Source organism: Brachyistius frenatus, unplaced genomic scaffold (genome assembly GCF_029030835.1).
Source record: "Brachyistius frenatus isolate BFR_SWC_R1_liver_20210118 unplaced genomic scaffold, ASM2903083v1 Contig_46, whole genome shotgun sequence".
Taxonomy (NCBI): domain Eukaryota; kingdom Metazoa; phylum Chordata; class Actinopteri; family Embiotocidae; genus Brachyistius; species Brachyistius frenatus.
In genome coordinates this window covers 342972-359434 of record NW_027210645.1, presented here as the reverse complement: position 1 = coordinate 359434, position 16463 = coordinate 342972, and the positions used below count along the sequence as shown (strand labels likewise).

Here is a 16463-nt window from a genome sequence, read left to right as displayed (position 1 = left end):
ATTTAGAGAATAAATTTCGACTAATTCCCCTGTTTACAATTTCTCTCGGTGTTAAGGTTTTAGATTATTTGTTTTATGTGTTTTTAAAAGGTGGAAGCCTTTGTTAAAAACGTTGAAGAATGGTATCTAAAGATTTACATTGGAGCTACATTTGGCTTGTTGATCAGATCCCAACAAGCCAAATGTGAGGCATAATGTAGGTTTGTGGGGGACAGTGTGACTGTGTGAATGTAACTTTCCAAACTCCCATGCTAAGAAAATAACAAGAGCATAAAATAAAGCTGAAGTTTCAAAATAAATGGTCTTATGCAATGCTGACAGATATGTCTATCCAACTTAGAAAGTATACTATGCATGTTACAGGTGGACAGTTGAAAGACTTGAATGCAACTTTCCAAACTCCCATGCTAAGAAAATAACAAGAGCATAAAATAAAGCTGAAGTTTCAAAATAAATGGTCTTATGCAGAACCAGATTACTACCTCGTAGGCTGACCGGTAGGATTGCCTCAGCTGCTTTCTTCACAGCTCTGGACAAAAGCCACATCTGGAAAATGTGCCTGTCCTGGACTGTTGAATCTTAAAAACTAGAGCCAATCAAAATGTGGGGCATCGTCTCAACATGTGGGATGCAGGTCAAGAGACAAAAATGCTGTGGCCCCTCGGAGCAAAACCAAGCTGAGGGACTTTTATTAAAGGATTGATTTGCATGTTTTTAAGTTGTCTATATACAATAGCTACTCAGCTGTGATTATTTCCAACTTTACCAAGGGAATCACTTCAAAGGTTTGCATGCTTTTGATCAGACAAAAGCAATTTGGACTTAAATTGACTGTATTTCTTTATATTTTATAGACCATACAATTTATAATCAATAATGAAAATACTCCTAGGTTACAATATTATTTGTTATAAAACATCTGCTTTCATGTCATCTAATTGTCAGCATCCTCTTTTGACATGCCAATACAATTATAATCTAGAAATGACAGGAAATGATTTGCTTTATTTGAGTAAACTTGATTCTCCTCTCCCTCCATACTCTGGACTGCTATGTGTAGTTTAAAGAGACAGTACACCACTTTATTCATTATGATTCACATCATTTAATGTGGGATTGTGGCATTGATTCCTATTACCCACATATCAAATGATAATTTGTGGTAATATACCTAAGCTGCTTTTTATACCCCTTGTCCTTCATCCCTCTCTACTTCGTCCTCTTTTCTTTCTTCATCATCTCCTCCTCCTCAGACCATTCTTTGTTCACTCTCCTTTAAAGGACTTTATTTCTCCATATCTCTCTTCACCGCACATGTGTGCATAACCAGTTTAAAAGTACGTGGGCATGTGTAGGTCTAAGTGTCTTGGATATGCACATACATGTTGTGCATCATGTGACACATTCTTTCACATCTCATCAGTTTTTTTTTCATAGTAACACATTTGATGGTGAATCTTAACAACAGGAGCCGATATAAAACCTTCCAGAATTTAAAAGTGATAATTCATGATTAATTTCCAGTTATTTTGGATAGTTCAATCAAATTGTAAAGATGAACATCCTAATTCAAGTTACAAACTGATTATTTATTCATCTGTAACACCAAGAAGTTCCTTCTGTTGTTTAAGAGTAAAAAGGAAACTGTAGTTCTCAAACATGTACATTAGCACAAACATTTCTACGGCAGCCAGCCAGAGTCCATCTGTCCTGCTCCCCATTCAGAGTCTGTCTACGGTCACAGTGTCGCCACAAGAAGCTGGACTCACAAATTCAAGCTGGAATTAGCTTCTGTTTGATTTACGAGTGTCTCCTCCTGGCGAAACACGTTTTATAGCCCTGATCACATGGCTTTTAAAAATTCCCGTCTGCCGAGCGGCTGACTGACCTGTCATTGATGACAAACTCACACCAATCGGGATTCATGAGACTCTGTCTTTAGTGCTCTACTTTGTTTTAAGATCCTCATTCGTAAAGATGCAGATCTAAAACCCTTGTGGTGGTTGTTAAGAAGAAATGACAGGTTTGTAAGTAAATTAAATTAAAATCAGAGACATAATGTTTAACAGCAGCAGTACTGTCAGTGTGTCCATTTATTATCGATCTGGTTCTGGCACCTGGTCTTGTGAGATTGTTACCTTTCTAGTGTATTGAACTGCTTTCCAACTTAAAGTGTTTTCTAGATCTGAAATATATGTTGTAGAACAGTTACAGTATATCAGACAGTCAGTTATGTAGAGTACAGAAGGCCTCATATCGACAGGTGATGACTCCAAACAATAAGACGTTGTAACTGTGGGACTGTGAGCGGACTGCAGACTAACACCTCTGAGAAATGAGCCACTGGAGCAGAAGAAACCTTCAGTCCTCCTCTAAGATCCAGACCAGCCGCCTCATCTCTCTGCAGCACCACACACCAGTCAGCCTGGCTGTGTGTGTGTGTGTGTGTGTGTGTGTGTGTGTGTGTGTGTGTGTGTGTGTGTGTGTGTGTGTGTGTGTGTGTGTGTGTGTGTGTGTGTGTGTGTGTGTGTGTGTGTGTGTGTGTGTGTGTGTGTGTGTGTGTGTGTGTGTGTGTGTGTGTGTGTGTCCATACAACAGAGGAGGAGCTGTCTTTACCATTACAATTGTGAAAGTCTAAAAAAAAATGTAATGTAATATTTATAACATATTTAATATTATATTAATTTCACACCCTCCTGCTGATTCTGTCTTTTTCCAACATTAGCAACAACAAAAATAAGAATCTACTGAAATATTACGGGCCCTTAGAGAGGAATTTCTTTTAACTAAATGACAACCGCAACACAAGCTGCTAAGAAGCAATTTAGACTTTGTAGTGGTGATAAATGAAAAGTTAAAGGCATGAATGTACCAGTTTGTGTGAGAGGCAAGAATGGCAATCTGACCAAAAGCTTGTGGACTCCTAAAAGTTAATAACCGTTACAGAAAAAACACATGAGTTTCCCATGTTTTCCACATGTTTTCCACATGGGAAACTCATGTGATCACACGTATGACACATGGGAATCTACATGGACTTCACACATTACACCATGTAAATGTTCCAAAACCATGTTTGACATGTGCAAAATACATGTTTCACATGTGCACAATCACATGTCACGTGATCATGCATATGTGACCACATGAGTTTTTGCAGGTGAAATTCTTGTGTTTTTTTAAAGGAGGCCTTATTGTCTGAGGTCCATGAAAGTCTAATCCAACCTGTCCGGTACATCAATTTAACTCAGCTCAGTTTTATTTGTGTGGCACCTTTCATGCAACCTGCAGCCCAAAGTGCTCCACATCAGAGCAGCGTACACATAAAAAAAGCAAAGAACCAAACATATAAAGAAGCATACGAACAGAACAATAAGTTTGAAAATAAGGTCAAACTAGTAAAAATGTAGGTTAAATAAAATGAAGGACTTAAAATTGCAACAATAAAACAACATTTTGATAATTAATAAATAAAATTCAGAAAGGTATTATATACTACTGAAACTCAGCTGCCTCTCATTCTGAAGAAGTCTTTGCTGTTATGAACATATTGACACTGGAAGCTGTTTTTTTTTTAATGTGTTCCTCGTGGACTCTTCAACATGAAATCATCTGTGTGCTGCTTTCTTTATGGTTCTTGGCATTTTGAGCCTCATGAAGTCTAATGAGCAGAGATTAAATTTAATTATCACGAGTGAGGCAGGCCAGTTCGTCTATTGTGAGTCAGACAGGAGGAATGTGGGAGAGAGTCCAGCAGGGCCGTATTCAGCTGACTCAGGGCTTCAAGTGAGGAACTGAGCCGTGCAGTATGGACCAGGACACACAGGGAGACTGGTGCCGGACTGCCGAGAAGAGCCGAAGAGGGTCATGACTTCTGCAAGAAAAGTGAACGAGACCATCTCTCAGCCGGGTTTCCAGCAGAGGAGAGAAACCTGCTTATGACAGGAGAAAATAAACAAAGATTTTCTGCAAATATGTTCAGCTCACAGAAATGTGGCTTCATCAACACTGGGGGGCAGCAGAAAGATATGTTTCACGTGGTCAAAATCCATCCAGAGAAAGCAATAGTTGAACTAAATAAAGGACAAATTCAAAGACATCAAGTCAAAGAATGGTTTATGGATTTCTGTCAGGCAATAGAGAAATATTGAGGTTATTTAAATAATAAAATAAAACAGCAAACTGTTACAAAAGAAGAGTCCAGTTTAAAGATTGAAACTGTTAAGTGTCTAATCTGTTGGAAAATACAGATTTATTGTAAACAACAGGTATAAACTGTTCACAAAAGTGCATAGAATATATGATCTATGTAGAAGACATGGACCGCCAGGTTTGTGTTATCATTTGATGTAAACGGATCATTTTTATAAACAACATAAAACAACCTGTAATATTCCAAGTGCTGCAAACAATCATGCACCGGTGTTCAAACAGCGTGCACCATGGGAAGTGTAATCTGAGATAAACCTGATGACATCGCAAAGAGGTTATTTTTTTCAGACTTTGGAACACTTTCTTCAGAGCTGCAAATTACATCAGAACTGTGTGCACAACTTTATGAGCTGGGTTTGTCTTCCATAAGAGAGGATGAGTGAGTTTTGCAAGAAAATGTCTGGACAACAGCCCTGACAGTTGAAACACATGAATTTCACGTGCAAAACTGTGATCACATGTGACCATGCACATGTGTCCTATGTGCCGCAATTGTGCACATGGGAAATGTGGATTTGCAACATTTTCCTGGTGTAATGTGAACACCTCGTAGATCCCGATGTGAAAATAGTTCAACATATTTTCCCCACGTTATTATATATTGTGGTAAATGTGTCATACGTGGAAAACGGGAAACTCGTTTTTTTTTTTTCTTTTAAGGGAGGCTGCCCACATGTCTACATGTTGACTCATTACAATGAGCTACAGAGTTATAGTTTGTAACTCACCTCCTGGACTCGTGTTGCTTTGGTGATGAAGATCTAAAAGTCTTCATCCACAAAGCAGGTGGGTTGGAGAAGTGGATGCGATGGTTAACATTTGTTTTTATGACAACAAGACAAAAAAGACTTCTAAAAAGTATAAATAGAATAAATACAAAAAAATGCATAGAGGAGACAGTTCCTTCAGGGGACAGTATGTCATTTAAAAAAAATATACCTAAGAAGATGAAGAGGCATTCTCATGTCTATTTAATAGATAGTGAAGCTGGTGTCAGGAAACAGAGCAGAAGACAGAGTACAGACTGGGAGCAGCAGCAAACCGCTTGTCTGGTTCTATCCAAAGTAAAAAAAAAATTACAAAAAATAGTCTCCCAGCACCTCTAAAGCTCCCTTATGAACAGGTTTTGCCTCATTTGTTAATTTGTACAAAGCAGAAGTCTGAAGGCTTGCACACACCAGGATTTAAACTGAATCTGCGCAAATGAGCTTTAACACCCAATTCACATGAACTCAAGTGCCAACCCACCCATTGGTTTATTAACTGCTATTTTAAAGCCTCATGTCATTTTGGCCATCGCTACCTTGGTTTTTGTGGCGTTTGGAGCCAGATGTGAAGTGAGGGGCGGATCTGATGGACACAATGAGCACCAACCAATACTGGAAACCTGACTGTATCCCAGATGTGTCAATCAAACCAGCCACGTCTACTAACATCCCAGAGGCCTAATATCTAATTAATCACCAAATTATTACAACCAGAACCCTGTGAATTGAGCTCATGGCACCATGATGACTTACGGATCGGGATGGAACGGTTTATTTGTGGCCTTCAGTGATACTGCACTTTAAGGCAGTTCCGCATTGGCTTCTCTTCTCAGACCCGGACACTGCGTCCATTTATATATACAGTGAACCCTCGCTATAACGCGGTTCACCTTTCACGGTCTCGCTGCTTCACGGATTTGCATCGTGCATTGAAATCACATTACGACTATATGTAACGTAGATATATTTAATGTCCAGTTCTATCTATTTCAATTGTAAAATAAAGGTTACTACTTCACGGATTTCGCCTATCACGGTTTCTATTTGGAACGTAACCCCCGCGAAAAACGAGGGTTCACTGTACAGTCTATGAATGGGCTCTAGTTAACATCATGCCGGTTTGCCAGGCAACTAGAAGAGGCTGCCTAAACATTCAGCCAAATAATAGACCAGCATGTAGAACTGCTGCTTGTCATTTTGTGAAAATAAACAAAATGAGATATGACGTGTTAATAATTTAGTTTTAGAGGTTCTTGTCAGCAGATTTCTTACTTTTTAATCGAGTCAAGTGAATCTCAACCAATCTATTACTTGGACTTGGTTTTGAAGTGCAGCACTTGTTTAACTTTCCTCAACACGAAGGCTGCAACTAATGCACATGCAACCAGTGACCACATATAGTCCAACGAAGAGAGCTGCCTCACCGCTCTTAAGCAGACATGAGTACAGCTTCCTGCGGCACACGTAGTCTACTTGGTAGGCCTGGATCTGGCACAGGGTGCAGCAAAATAATAACACATGGAAGATTTGATGACTCTGTCCCACAAAGTCGCACCGTCCAGGGCAGAAACGCTGATATGAAGTGTCAGTATGCTTCCTATAAAGTGTTTGCTGTGTTTGCACAAAAGCACCTGACAGGTTCTTGACGTGTTGTCCTCCAGCCACATTGAGGTGAGCTCAGGACCATTTGGAGACAGCAGGTAGGCTGCTGAAAAATATTTATTCTGAAAAGAGACCTTTAGAAATGTCTTATTTTTGTGAAAACTGTTAATTAATGTCTTTTTTAAATATCAAATAATTATATATATATATATATTTTTTTTTTTAATTTTTGTTGCTTTCCTCATTTTACCCAGCCTCCAGGAGACACTCAAAATAATCTATTAAAATCAACATTATGATACTGATGTATGTGGAACAAACAATTACATGCAAAGGCATTCAACTCAGAAACTGATGGAAAAAATATATACATAAGTATAAAACCTGTGTGGTCTCCATCATGCAGTAAAGAGGCCTTAGTTAGCAACACAAATTTAGCCTTTGAACAAAAGTGGTATTTTCTTGTTATTTTGTCAAACAAAGTAGATATTATGATAATTTATCATTTTTAAAAAAGATTCTTTGGCTAAATAAGAAGCACATCCTCAATTCAAAACCAGCGGGACACCTACTGAATGTGATACGTATGTAATGTAATGAGGCCTTGATTAGGAAGTAACTATTCTTAAAATCTTGCACGATACTTTTGCTTTTAAAAGTTGAGATTATGTCAAGTTGTCTGCTTCAACCTGAGGGCTGTGGCAATAAACTGAAAAGTAATTTCAATGCAATGTCATTTGGCACGAAGCTGCGCCAAGCACACTGATACATGTACTATGATTGCATATGGCATATTGGTAAATCACAATGTAACAAGAAGGTTGTATTTCAACCTCACAAATGTCACAAAAGATTAAATGATTGTTTACCAAATAACTTTCATGTCACTGTACAAATGTATATTATACAGTGTTGTACAGTATTTTAGCGTCCGATAAGCCTTCAAACTCATCTAATTGATCTATTTGACTTATTGGAGTTCCTGGATTCTATTTCATGTGTCACTGAAACCTGAAAGAAGGGCAAGTTTAGTTTTTTTTTAGAGGATGTGCCACAGGGGGGCACCAAGAACAGGTCAGAGGGGGCCAATAGCAAATCAGAAAACTCAATCAGAAACAAATACAGCACTGAAAATTTGCTGAAGAAAGATTAGGCACATTTTTCAGGCTCTAGTAGAGCCGTAATATGGAATCACAAGAAAAGTGGCACTGCCCAAGAGCCTAAAAGTAGTTATGTGTTTAATAGCCGTTTTGCCTGGCAGAACAGTCTGCCACAGTTACGGTAGCTAAGCCTAACTAATTAGCTATATAATATTATAATGGGAGTCTTAGGAGCCTTTGAATCCTTCTTACCTACAAGGGTTTTAAGGCAATCGAAGGTTCAGCACGAGGGTGAATCAAAACGTTCAGAGACTGCTCCTGTTGCGCGTGAACAGTGCACAGCACCGTGACATGCACAGAGAGGAGGAAGCTGTAACCTTCATGAGAGAAAGTATTCCAAGGTTCGTTGCTTGATCAATATCAGCCAGAGTTTGATTCACCCTCGAGGCCTTCTGTCGGCCACATAACTCAATACTGCAGCTATCGAGACATAGCCTGGTTGCGCCGACTGTCACTCACAGCTTCAGTTTTCTACCCTGTGACCAATATTCTTAAAGTAAAATTGGGTTCTGGTTTGCACCGGGCTGTGGGAGACACCCCTGAACCGCAGCAACATGAGCACCGATGAATGTTGCTTTCGAGCAGTTCGTTTTTGTCTGAACACCCATTCGAGATCTAATCCCAATCTGGGGCTTCAAGAGATCGTGGTCAACAGGCGGACCCTTTCCACCACTATGGACCTAAACGGGGGACAATGATGTGCTTGCTTCCCAGTTAAATATTTACCACCGTTCTACCCCTAATTGCCAGCCATCCACCAGAAGCATGAAACACTGAAAGAAAGTGCACCGAGTTCACTCACCTACTTGACTGTTGCCAAGACACCTGGTCGAAAAAAAAAAAAGCTGTTGTGTTTTTCTCAGATTCAGCGCTGCCATTGGCTCAAAGAGAAGTAGGCTTAATGCCTGCACTTCCCACACTGAAAAAACATTTTCCATTTCTGACACCTCAGAAACAGAACTACCCAGCAGTCATGGCCAGCAGCTGACCCTCCATCGATGTGGCCACATGAACCTTAAACCCTTTAAAAACACACCTATTTTTTTTTTTTTTTTTTAGTCCTCTGCTCGAAAATTGCATACCCATAATAAAAAAAAGAGTATATCTCTGCAACCACAATAACAAATTATTAAAAAAATATTTTTAATAATAAAGGGAACATTTGTGAGATTTGTTCAGATGTGTAAATATCAGTATATATGACCATATTTTAATAATAGTTTTGCTAAGTCCTACCGACCTGTGTAATCATGTCGACTCAGATTCACTTGGTGCTACTTGATATTCTGAGCAGACAAATTGCTGAAACACATGCACAGCAACTCACTGTCAAGTGTGTCCGTACAATATGTAAATAACAGCTGAGGCCCTGCAGCGAGGAACATTGTTTAAAAGGTTGCTATGGAGACCAATTAACCATTGAGACATCCCTAGAGGAACAGCCATTAGGTTGGGGCGTCTGTTTTACATCAAAGCCTTGTCATGGTATACAGTGAACCCTCGCTATAACGCGGTTCACCTTTCACGGTCTCGCTGCTTCACGGATTTGCATCGTGCATTGTGTTCTGCATTCTGATTGGCTAAACAGTCTCTCCGCTTCTTCTCTACCTGTTTGTCAATAACGTTGCGGTTTAATATGTACACGTACGTAAAACAGCTTGCCAAATTAAAAATAATCGATGGTGGCATGTCGGTTTATAAGAATCTTTTTGCCCAGAAGAAAAAAGAGCGACAACAACTACCGATAACTATGTTCTTCTCTTGAAAAACCACACCTGCACCGCCGGCTTTAGAAGAAAGAACCGCTGCAGAGCGGAGTCAGGATGCAGCGGCTCAGTCAGAAGAGCAGTGAAATACACGAGTCACTATTTGTCCTACTGTACTTTGTATTTGTTTTCATAATCATTTTTCATTTCCTCCCGTTCTAATCCAATGACTCGGGTCGCAGTGGGGCGGTGCCGATCTCAGCAATTTGAAGCCTTCAGTTCGTATTGATGATTCAAATTATTATTTTACAGTACAGTAGTTATTTGTAAAAAAAAAACATTTATACAGTACTTTTATTTGTTAAACAAATGCTTGGGCTTGTAAAAAGGTTTTGTTCTTTGGTTTCAATGTATTATGGAGTATTTCATTGTATAATAATTGTAAAAAAAATAAAGGTTACTACTTCACGGATTTCACCTATCACGGTCTCTATTTGGAACGTAACCCCCGCGATAAACGAGGGTTCACTGTACTCATGTTTCTCAACCCTTCATCCATTAAGATTACAGTACCTGCATTTTATCTTTTACAGTGAGAAGAGAGGTTTGATTTCATTTGCAGCTTCTGGTTCTGAGTCCATGCTGCAGAAACTGTGGGTAGGTTATGTGTCTGCTTCTGGATAGATAACAATGAAGAGACCATGTTGTTCCTTCCTTTGTACTCAAAGGTGGAAATGCTCCTGATAAATAGGACCAACAAAGAACCAAAGTGAAACTAGAACATCTGGGTTCTGTCCTACCAGAAAACGTTCAAAATCCCAATGACATTTGTAACTATACTAAAGTCGAAGGATGTTTCCACACCTCCACATCCAAACCAAGGTTAGTGTTTTTGTTACATTATGTTCATTTGATACGGTTACTTTTGGTTTCACTTTGCAATTATTGCGAGCGCACTAAAAAACTTTGCATGACATACCAATGGCCTGTCATCAAACCCAACGTACACTTGTTTAGTATAGAGCGACATGATGTCACTTTGGACAAAATCCTTTTCTGTTTGATTGAAACTAAAACTGTTCACATTGCAAACGCAGCAAATGATGGTCCCTTTTGATCTGGTTCAAGACCACCTCTATTGGTCTGGACCGTGGGCTGAGGCACCTTCACCCCAGCAAGTCCAAAGGTTGGGATCAGATGATGTGGGTGAAGCAGCCTAAAACAGTCTTGGAACAGAACCTTTCTCTATGAGGTTCACTTCATATGTCTCATAAAAAAACAATCTAATATCATTGTTACTTCAGTATTTTTGTGGCACCATTTCCCGTGAGCCTGAGACCAGTTCTGACATGTCTGTTGTAATAACAGAGCAGAGACGGGAAAAAACATGTTCAGGTTGTCAAACTGCAGAGATTACGACTTCATTTTTAAACAAGTTTTGTTGTTGCTAAGAGTGAAAAAAGTACCAAAGAAATGTAAAACCGCAGAGAGCACGATGTCAGGAGATCAAATTTCACATGATCAGTCAAAGTTTCACACATGAAAGTCAAAGAAAGTTCAGAGATGTTGAGTTTTAACAAATGTGATTATTTCTGCCTCCAGACCTGCTTTAAATTAGGTACCAAACTAATTCCTACTGTTTTTACATCTTTCCCAGTAGTAGGCATTATTATCTCCAACAGATATAAATCACTACAGTATGTTTACATTTATGTAACACTCAAGTAACATCCACATTCACTTTTTCAGAATATAATAAGGCACAAATAAGCTTTCCAGTATGATAGAATCCAGTGACTTCAGGAATAAGCTAAACAAATATAATCCAAGTCTACAATATGACACAATGAAGAAGTTAAGACTGGCATTATATTTTAAAACACGACCAGCTTTCATGAATACAGTCTCGGTTAGATCTAACTGCTATGAAGTCAAACGTGTGCAAGTACGACATAAAGAAAAGCTTGAAGTCTCTGATACTAAAAAACATTTGATGGCGTTACCTCGGAGACTTTAAATGGCATCTTTAATCCGAAGGCTTTAGTTACCGAAGGATCTGCCATTATCTGATAGCAACAGTAAAAATCTTATATTATAGGTGACGCTCAATCAGCACCGCCTTTATGCTGCATTCATCATAAAATGTTAAAACCATACAGGCTCTCAGGCGCAGTGATAAAGGCCTGACATGTTTCAATTGTTACTACACTGTAAAATGGGAGATTAAAAAAAAAAAAAAGGTTTTATTAAAGGGTCTGAGCTTTGATTCAAATGTCAATTTTTACCGTTCATTGATTCCTTTAAACTGTTTTTTTATGAGTCAAATGTGGCCACAGTGTTAATAACAAGACAGTCTGTCGCTTTCAAAATATAAAAAATAAATATTTGCATATTTCATATGCTCTTCCATATATTATCACAAAAACTTCCCAACCAAACAAATCCAAATACATTCCATCTGTTTCATAAGTAACACAATGTCCAACCGGCTAGAAATGATGTAATGTTGTAGGAATGTTTTCAGCAGGAAGTTTTTGTTTTGCTCCCAGAATATATTTCCTAAAGGTAGAAAAATATCCTGTAAAAACATTTTTTAATATTTCAACAATGTTAACACGAAACATTCGTTTAGCGTTTTTTTAAAGCACGTCGTTCAACTTTACAATTATAACATTCAAACAATTTATTAAAAAATAATTTAGACATTTAGAGAATGTTATGAAAAACAAGAGCGTTATCCTTCCTTTAAAAGAAACATTTTGGGAACAAAATGAAAACTTCCCTCTGAAAACATTACAAGAACATTGTATAATATAATCCCAGCTGGGCGTATAGGCAGTGCTATTTAAATTCTGAAAGGTTTAATAAACTGTGAAAAATTTCTGTTATACATTAAAAATGCTTATCCTGTGTGTTATTCCAAAAACTGTAATGTATAAAAACATATAATACTAACTCCTGATATTATTATCTTTCCCTCTTGTAGTTTGTTATTTACAGTTTTAGCCTGCAGCAAAAATAAGTGATTAGTTCCCTTTGAATAAAAGCAGCATCTGGGAGGAAAGGCACAGAGATGCTACTCCATCTATTACTTGGACTTTGCTTTGAAGTGCAGCACTTGTTTAACTTTCCTCAACACGAAGGCTGCAATCAGTGCACATGTAACCACAGTGACCACATATAGTCCAACGAAGAGAGCTGCCTCACCGCTCTTATGCAAACGTGAGTACAGCTTCCTGCGGCACACGTAGTCAATGTGAGCAGCGTAGATCTGACACAGGGTGCAGCAGGAGAGAAAAACGTGGAACAACTGGTGACTCTGCCCCAAAAAGTCGCACTGTCCGGGAAAGCAGCGCTCCAGCAGGGGGAAGGTGAAGAAGAAGGAACAGCTGAGGAAGAAAGCCACCTGGCCAAAGTGGTAGCTGAGGGCCGGGTCGTTGCTGGACCAGGATAAGAGTCTCTGAGCCACAGGACTGCTGTCCCAGATGTAGGCCAGCGCCGAGGGCACCACCTGACACACCTTACGCACCCAGGACGGAGAGTTGTGGTTGAAGTATTTACCGTAGCAGCATCCCAGGCAGGAGAGACAGCTGAGCGCCGCGGCAACGGGCATGAAGACGCCCTGCACGTGTCTGTGCAAGCTCTCATCCACAGCGTAGTAAAAGTGGACCACAGCACTGCCGTACTGATACTGCGCCACCCCTACGTAGTCCAGGAAGAAGAAGAAGCAGTGACACAGCTCTGATCTGCCGCCCAGTAAGTGAGCTACTACACTGAATGCTGAGTAGGTCAAGGAGGACAGGATCAGGACCAGCAGGGGCCACGAATGGGGGTCGTCAGCAAAGTCCACCGTCTCAGAGAGCTGCCGCAATTTAACCAGAAACACGAAACACGCCAGCAGGTGAGACCAGATGTTGACGGTCTCGTTGTGCCACTGGAACAAGGACAGGAAGTAGTAGCGCCAGGTCTGGTTGAGCGGTCGGTAGCCGGTGCAGACGTAGCGCTCCCTGAAGTAGCAGGGAACCTCGGCGTCTCCCACCGTGCCGGGCATGGAGGGTGCAGCCTCCGTCAGCATCCGGGGAACCTGCCGGATCTGCTGCAGGCTGATGAACACGCGGCCGATTCGCTCCATCACAATGGTTGCCATGAGGCTCAGTAGCTGACTGGGATACACTGGGTAGGTCCTGCAGAGAAAGGCTTACTTGTTCAAATCGACAAAAAGTAACAGGTTTATTGTTTGTGTTTCATTTTCAACAATTTTGTGAAGCATTAAGTCTGTATATCTGTAAAACTACAAATATCAGTATCAATCAAAGTACACAATACTTTAACAAGGATTACATAAAATATATAAATCTGTTGCACATAAATTTGGGAGATTACATAAAACCACCAACATACTTTAATGTGAAAAGCAGCCCTGACTATAGACACAGTGGCTGTGACAGCGCTGTGGCTAGCTGAGCCTGCAGGAGGATTGTAGGTTGAAGCCTGAAGTAAAACTTCTCTGGATGCAGATCTGTCATGTCAGTGTAAAGTATTTTATGATTGCTTCAAGCGGGGCTTCGTATTAACTACTTCATAATTGCGGTTAACCGACCTGACTTGCAACAATAATCAGTCAGTCTCATGAACTGCAGCAGGTCTACATAGACTGTAACAAAGAAGATATTTTACACATCACTGTAACCGAACCACCTACTTGAAATAAAAAAGTGCAAACATACATATTTAGCGGAGATGGTAATTAAGAAAATGTGCAAATGCAAAGACTGGATTTAAAGAATCAGTATCGGATCATGTGGCATCCAGTTTACCCTCAGTTAAACACAACAGGTAACCAATAGTTACGTAGTTTACGTTTTGGAGCCAGAAGTTACCATATTTGGACAAGCAGAGGAAACAGCGAGCAGTTAATCTGACCTGATCTGATTGCGAACCGGAGAACGCTAAGCCCCGCCCACCTACAGCGGAAACCTGACCACAAACACACTACTGTCAATCAAACAGACAGGCCACCAAAGATCTGGCTTTCTGAGGCCTAATTTCTAATCAATGACGGGTTTATTATCAGATGGACCGCCAGAAAGCTGATGAGAAGGAGCGACTTCAGCTAACAACAACATAATGACTGGTGGTAAAAATGTATTGACTTCATATTTCATGAGACAAGTTGAATGGGAGCCTACGGAAACAGAACCTTTTTTTTTAAGCTGACCTATAGTGGCAGTTTAAGGAACTTCTGCGTCTGCCTTTTACCCACGGAAACTACATCCACGTTTATATACAGTCATTGGTCCAACATGAGAGGAGGAGCAAGCAACGTATTTGAACCTCTTGTAATGATAACTGGAAAAGTAAATACAACAATGCTTCTAAGTCTGGTCCAAAAGAAGATGACCCGAGTTCACGTTGCTTTCCACTAAAGCCCGACTGACATTTTACATTACATTTAGCTGACGCTTTTATCCAAAGCGACTTACAACACACCGATGTTACACCATTGGGAGCAATTTTAGGGTTCAGTGTCTTGCTCAAGGACACTTGGGCATGTGGACAGGAGGAGCTGGGATTGAACCAGCAACCTTCTCATTAGTGTGAAACCCAGTCTACCGACTGAGCCGCAGCCTCCCATATCAGCAGATAACATATCAGCCGATACTGAAGATATATAGTGACATATTATAACTTTTCTTTACAAAACATCATGCAGAATAAGATGCTTGGGGCGAGGCAGAAATTGTTCAAATTCTTTTCTTTCCTGTTTCAGTGCACTGATGTAAGTGTGAACAAAAAAAAGTACAGAAATAAATAAATGCGTACAGAGTGGTAATGCTTCAATCTTACATATTGCCCCTTTAAAGGCAGAGACAAGAAACGGATGAACTTTACCTGGAGGTTACTTATTTAAACTGAGTATGTTAAGTTGTGGTAGAACAAGTACCGGACAGATTCCCCCCCCCTCGGTGCCCCCAAAAGCCCTCCAGGAGAAACGGTCTCTCCTGTCACACCCGCCCCTCACATTAGCACGCTGCTGCCCGCCGGCTACCCAGAACCAAGCACACCTCACCTGGGTTAACCGAAGTGAGTCGTGCCGGTTTATTAGAAACCCGGGACTGAACTCAAGTCCTGACAGAAAAGTTCTGCCTCCGCCTGAGACACGGGCCGAACTTCTTCTAGCTGACGTCCATCACTTTTCCAGGCGGTGAAGGTTTCCAGGAGCCATAAAGTGTCTCACCTGGTCGCGGTTGTTTCCCTCCGGGTCCGCAGCTGAGCCTCTTCCTCTTCTTCCTCTTCCTCCGCCTGCCGAGTGAACATTAAGCAGATTGAATCTTCTGAAGTGACAAATCGGCGTCAAGTTGCCTACTTTTTTTTTTTTTTTTTTTTTTTTTACCTAATATTATACCGGAAAGTAAGTGTTTTGGTCACAAAAATAAAAGCATATTTTTTTTTGGGGGGGGGGGGGGGGCGAATGTAAATGCATCAAACAAAGCAGATTGGAACATTTAAAATATAATAAATAAATGTAATAAAATGAAAAGAAGTAATTAAAAACAGCAAACGTTCAAATCTGAATGGTACTTCTGTCTAAACTGCACTTCAGAGAATGCTTCATTGTTAAACGTCGATACGTACTTTATTTTTGAAAACTAACACCGGAAGTCGGACTCTGCTTCTTATTCTCAGGACGCCGGGTGGGTCAGGAGAAAGAAGGTGGATTTCTCAAATGAACAAAAAGATTAAAAAAAAAATCCCGGAGAAAAGCCCTCCGACGTGATGAGCCCGGACCCTGTCACACACAATCACAGCGGTCCTCCCAGTCTTCTCAATCTAACCTCTGGATGAGTGTAAAGTCCGATCCCTGAACACCTCTCAAAACGTGTGTGTGTGTGTGTGTGTGTGTTTATACTGTGTGTGTGTGTGTGTGTGTGTGTGTGTGTGTGTGTGTGTGTGTGTGTGTGTGTGTGTGTGTGTGTGTGTGTGTGTGTGTGTGTGTGTGTGTGTGTGTGTGTGTG

General features: G+C 40.3%; 1 protein-coding gene across 2 annotated transcripts; it reads right to left on the bottom strand.

The window, feature by feature from the left end:
* Positions 1–10856: 10856 nt before the first annotated feature.
* paqr7a (progestin and adipoQ receptor family member VII, a) lies at positions 10857–16249 on the bottom strand. Of its 2 annotated transcripts, XM_069703373.1 has the most exons (3): positions 16084–16249; positions 15686–15750; positions 10857–13631 (listed from the first exon to the last, which is right to left on the bottom strand). In XM_069703373.1, the coding sequence occupies exon 3, from the start codon at positions 13592–13594 to the stop codon at positions 12536–12538; it is 1059 nt and encodes a 352-aa protein (XP_069559474.1). In that variant the 5' UTR covers positions 13595–13631; positions 15686–15750; positions 16084–16249; the 3' UTR covers positions 10857–12535. The 2 variants fall into 2 exon arrangements, with proteins under 2 accessions (XP_069559474.1, XP_069559473.1); XM_069703372.1 differs by lacking the exon at positions 16084–16249 and having other exon boundaries at positions 15686–15842.
* Positions 16250–16463: the final 214 nt, after the last annotated feature.

Coding starts and splice junctions, on each gene's coding strand:
- paqr7a (XM_069703372.1), bottom strand. CDS start 15,765: ATGTTCACTCGGCAGGCGGAGGAAGAGGAAGAAGAGGAAGAGGCTCAG. Junction 13,632..15,685: donor AGGGAAACAACCGCGACCAG/GTGAGACACTTT, acceptor CTTTCTCTGCAG/GACCTACCCAGTGTATCCCA.